Genomic DNA, 4,982 nt, shown 5'->3' on the forward strand with positions numbered 1-4,982 from the left:
GGTCGATGTGGTAAGTAGGTAGTTCTTCTAGTGTGTGTGTGTGTGTGTGTGTGTGTGTGTGTGTGTGTGTGTGTGTGTGTTTTGTTGTTCTTTTCTTTCTTCAGAGCTTTTGATCTAGCATTATAGAGCATTCATGATATGATCGAAGTACTAAAGCGTTTGAGTCTAGCTGAAGTATGTATGCCAATATGAGAAGTAGAGTTTGAGTTTTAGGAAAAGGTGGTTGTTGCATGTTGTCCTGTTGAGTCACTTGAGTGCACCATGCCTCATTTGGTTCATGTAGTGATATTGTTGGGGTGAAGTATGCTTACTTGAATGTTGAAACAAAGGATTTATCCAGCTCGCATGTATTTTTTACTCATCTCTTACGAGGGATGAGTAATCTCATCCTCGATTTCTCAAATATCTTAAGCCTATATATGTTCGGTAAGCAATCAGAAAATTGGTAGACTTGGGGTAATATAGGTATGTCGTATGTCTAACCAAAAGCAAAACACAGTACATTGTTAGTTTCTAATTCTCCCATTCTTTGTTGTGTCTTTCCAAAGTAAATCACAAAATCTTGTGCTGTGCAGTAGAAGATTAGTTTGGTCTTGCTTAGGTATTATCATAGACCTCGATCCAAATATTAACCTGAATTGGTCTTGCTTACATTTTTTGGATTTTCCGAAATACCTTTCTATTCTCCATTTTCTACTCAAAAAGACCAAAATCAAATGTCGTACAAATGATGATATGTGTTTAGTGTTATTTTTTTAGTGGTTATTTCGAATAAAACTATACCCATGGTGCATTCTTTGTGCTTGGACATCTTTCTGTATTTTGATTTCAGTGGTTTTTATTTTTACTTTTTTATTTTTTTAACTTGGTGAAGGTTTTCTTTTCTGCACTAGGTCATCCTCTCAACAGATTTTGATGGGAAAATCAAGGCATGGGTGTATTATGAGAGGGATCCATGATGCTCCAGGTCGTTCATGCCTACGAGTGGCCTATAGTACTGATGGAAAGAGGTACAATATCATCTTTACATCCAAAATGTCTCTTGAATTTTGAACATGGGTGTTTGGTTGCTTAAATATTCCTATAATTGTACAAAATATAGGCTATTCTCATGTGGGACAAACATGAAAGGGGAGTCATACCTTTTGGAATGGAACGACAATGAGGGGGAAGTTAAGCGAGTTTATAATGGGCTCGGGAAGCGGGCAGTCGGGATAGTACAATTTGATACAACCAAAAACCGATTTTTGGTTGCTGGTGATGATTCCAGTATAAAGTTTTGGGAGATGGACAATGAGGACCTGCTGTACGCCAGTGACGCCGGTGGTGGATTACCGGTAAGTAATGACGCTCTTTGAGTGATTTCTTCAGTCGTATTTGTTATCATATTATTGCTTACTGTCTTTATCTCTTAGGCGTCTCCTTGTGTACGATTTAACAAGGACGGAACCTTGTTAGCTGTTTCAACAAATCAAAATGGTATTAAAGTACTTGCAAATATACCAACAGCATTGAAAGTTTGCGTCTCACTGGCAATTGATCCCTATAGGATCGCTTCTGGAACCCCTGTGAAGGTATCTGTCCTTAACATTTTGAAAATGAATGTTGGAAATGAATGCAAATTCTAAAATCCTGATTAAATGAATAACTTGTGACAAAGGCAGGGATCGATACTTCACACATTTGGTTCTTCCCCAGTTCACAATGGAGGGCCTACCACTAGCCAGCAGCCAATGTGATTGAGGTCATGACTGTATTGACACCAAACATGTAGAGGAGCTACAATTTTCTTGGTAATATACATACTTACGATTTAGGTTAGAGGCTGATCTTGGGGAATGGAATTCCTTCCCTTCTATCCCTTCATACATATATCAAATACAAATAGAATCACATCATAGAAGCAGGGATTAAAACTAGAGCAGCTGTTGTAACTTGTAAGGGCTTTTACCATCAAAATTGTACAGTTCAAATTACTTCTTCTGGTTTGCTTGTTTTCTTCTCTTTGGTCTTAGTTTTGAATTTAACTCATACTTTATCGTTGTTTGAGTGATTCAATTAGAGTAGTGGCTAAGTACCGTGTTCTCATTTTCAGTATCTGACCTCCACGTGTTGTGCCACTAATCCCAATCCATTCTCATAACGTGGCTATCTGAAACATAGCCATGCGCTGCTGCAAGTCCTTGCTTTCGACACGTACCAGCTACAGCAACTTCCACTCACTTTCACTTCTATATCATCCCACTTCCCCTCTTTCGCATTTCTAGCTTAGCTCTTTCCCTTGGCAAATTCAAATTCAAAGAGTTACCAAAAATGCAGCAAACAATGGAGCAAAACAACAACCAGTTCTCTGGGAGTACTCAGAGGCTGAGAGACAAGAAAGTTGTGGACATGATGGCAAACAAGCGGAGGCTGGTGGAGGTGCCATACACGGCGACTCTGGCCCACACCATGAACGCCTTGGTGGCCAACCAGGTGCTGGCAGTGCCCGTGGCGGCGCCTCCGGGTCAGTGGATCGGAGCAGGCGGCTCGATGATTGTGGAAGCTGACAGGCAAACCGGGGCTGCGCGGAAGCACTATATAGGGATGGCTACCATGCTTGACATTCTGGCTCATATTGCTGGAAATGATGGAGATCAATTGATGGTTGATGAGGGAGGCGTTCATGAAGGGGGGTTTGATCTAGAGCACAAGATGTCTGTGCCTGTTTCTTCGATCATTGGGCATTGCCTCGAGGGTTTGAGCTTGTGGACTCTAAACCCCAACACAAGGTGAGTAATGTGTTCCACGCTAGTTAGTACTAGTTATAAATTAACTTGTAACCTTTCTTAATTGGCATTTTAATTGGCATGCTTCTTATAGTACGTATTACTTTATAGAGCTCGCTTGTATCATATGCCCATTCTCAGTTTTAGTTTGGGGGGTTACGAGAAAACTAGCCATATACATGTATCTGAAATCGGAAACAAACGGTTATTATTTCAAATTAGTGCACTCACTCGAAGTTGCTTATTGTACATCCCCACTGAATGTTCGAACTTTTTAATGGTTTAGGCCTTTAGGGTAACGCATTGTACCCTGATTATCATGAAACTGAAGATTTGAAGGTAATGGACTACTAAGATGGTAAAAGTACTTGGTGGACAAAAAAACACTAGGATAGGTTACAAATACTGCTTTACTTGTTTTGGGAAATACCAACTTCCCTGATTATGAACTTAACTGTTTAGACTTTTTAACACGGGATCCCGTGTGCTCAGCATCATAGACTGTATGGAAGTGTTTAGCAAAGGGATACACCGCGCTTTGGTACCGCTTGACAGCCACATGGACAACGTCTCTGGAGTTGAACTTGTGGAGTCTGCTTCCAGCTATCAAATGCTAACACAAATGGATGTCCTAAGGTTCTTGAAGGAACATGCTGAAGCTAGCACTGAACTCAATGGGATTCTGGCACGCACCGTTTCTGAAGTGGGAGCTGTGACAGAGAGGGTTTATGCAATTACTGATCACACCAAGGTTACAGATGCCATCAAGTGCATGCGAATTGCTTTGCTAAACGCAGTTCCAATAGTTTGCTCCTCCACAGCCAATGAAGATGACCACAAGCAGCTTGTAAATGTATGTATCTTTATTTTTGAGCTCATTACCTGTTGTAGTTTCACGAGGATTAATTTGACAGCCATCAACTTGATTTGGCAAGTTCTTAGTATGAAAGTACTATTACATTTCCTACAACTAGTGTTTTCAAGAACATTTGTCCTCTATTTAGCCAATACATTAGAATATGCAAAAGCGGTGAGACACTTGATCAATAAATCGACCAAAATTTGTCAGTTTTGGCGGCACAAACAGCATACTTGGTTGTGTTTTTGCAGCTAGGTTGACAATACCATATTGTGCTTGCGCACTATTTCTAAGTCATTTTTATACTTCTGCGTGATGTTCGTGTTTTCTTTGTTCTTGAATTTGTTGAAGCCCTAGTAAAGGTGTTCCCTAAATCTTTTCACCTTCTTTCACAGGGAAGAGGTAGGAGGCTCTTGGGCACATTTTCTGCGACAGATATAAGGGGATGCCTCTTATCAACGCTGAAAACATGGTTATCAGTAAGCGCACTGGAGTTTACAGAGACCATTGCAGCCAACCCTTTATTATCAAGCAATCCTAATGCCGGCGAGAGTGTAAGAGAACTTGTGGCGTGTGGAGTTGACTCGACACTGGCTGAAGTAGTTGACAAGGTCGTCACAAAACACGTGCACAGAGTTTGGGTGGTGGATCAACAGGGTTTGCTCATGGGGCTTATTTCTCTCACTGATGTGATTCGAGTGATAAGGCATGGGGTGATGTCTGAAGCCTAAATCTGTTGAAGTTGTCAATGTTATGCATGTATAGCAGTTTTGGGATTGTTTTGTTGCCAGTGTTTTCAGCTCGTGTGCATGTAAACTGCAGTTTAAAACTTAATATGTACTCTGTTACGCGAAGTCTCTTTTCGCTAGCTAAATGGGCTAGTTAGGACTGTTTATTTAAGTGAGGACTGCCTTGGACAAACGCTAGTCACAATTGCTCTGCGTAAGTGCGTATAGTCTGTATGACCTAGATGATATAAACCTGGAGTTTGATCATATGTAAAAGCATAAAGGGATTGTGGTTATAAGAGATACCAATACAGGAGGAAGTATGGCCATCAGGAACTCCGTTTTGGGCAGTGACTTGTAGTCAGGCCACGATTAAGAAGCAGAAGATGATGTTGATCAGGAGCGCGGGGTTCGGGTCATAAACCTACTCTACAGCATGCATCAGCAATCAGTAAGAGATGGCTTTGCAGGTTCCTTTGCTATGCAAGTCTCTTTTGGCTAGCCAAGTAATGGCTATCTAGTGACTGTTTCTTAGCTAGCCAAGTAAACACCAACAACAAAACAAGTGACGAAACAAACACTAGTCATTTTTGCTCTGCAGAGTCTATATGACACGGATGGTATACA

The 4,982-nt window shown here is 40.9% G+C and overlaps 1 protein-coding gene across 1 annotated transcript; it reads left to right on the forward strand.

The window, feature by feature from the left end:
* The first annotated feature begins 2,325 nt into the window (after positions 1-2,325).
* On the forward strand, positions 2,326-4,558 carry LOC101295645 (SNF1-related protein kinase regulatory subunit gamma-like PV42a-like). The gene is made up of 3 exons (XM_004305459.1): positions 2,326-2,771; positions 3,261-3,621; positions 4,023-4,558. The coding sequence occupies exons 1-3, from the start codon at positions 2,326-2,328 to the stop codon at positions 4,356-4,358; spliced, it is 1,143 nt and encodes a 380-aa protein (XP_004305507.1). The 3' UTR covers positions 4,359-4,558.
* The last annotated feature ends 424 nt before the right edge of the window (positions 4,559-4,982 follow it).

Source organism: Fragaria vesca, linkage group LG6 (genome assembly GCF_000184155.1).
Source record: "Fragaria vesca subsp. vesca linkage group LG6, FraVesHawaii_1.0, whole genome shotgun sequence".
Taxonomy (NCBI): domain Eukaryota; kingdom Viridiplantae; phylum Streptophyta; class Magnoliopsida; order Rosales; family Rosaceae; genus Fragaria; species Fragaria vesca.

What these genes read in the sequence shown, in the direction of transcription:
- LOC101295645 (XM_004305459.1), top strand. Translation starts at nt 2,326, where the DNA reads ATGGAGCAAAACAACAACCAGTTCTCTGGGAGTACTCAGAGGCTGAGA. An exon ending in ACTCTAAACCCCAACACAAG is followed by an intron (nt 2,772 to 3,260) that starts GTGAGTAATGTG and finishes CCGTGTGCTCAG; the next exon opens with CATCATAGACTGTATGGAAG. An exon ending in ACCACAAGCAGCTTGTAAAT is followed by an intron (nt 3,622 to 4,022) that starts GTATGTATCTTT and finishes CTTCTTTCACAG; the next exon opens with GGAAGAGGTAGGAGGCTCTT.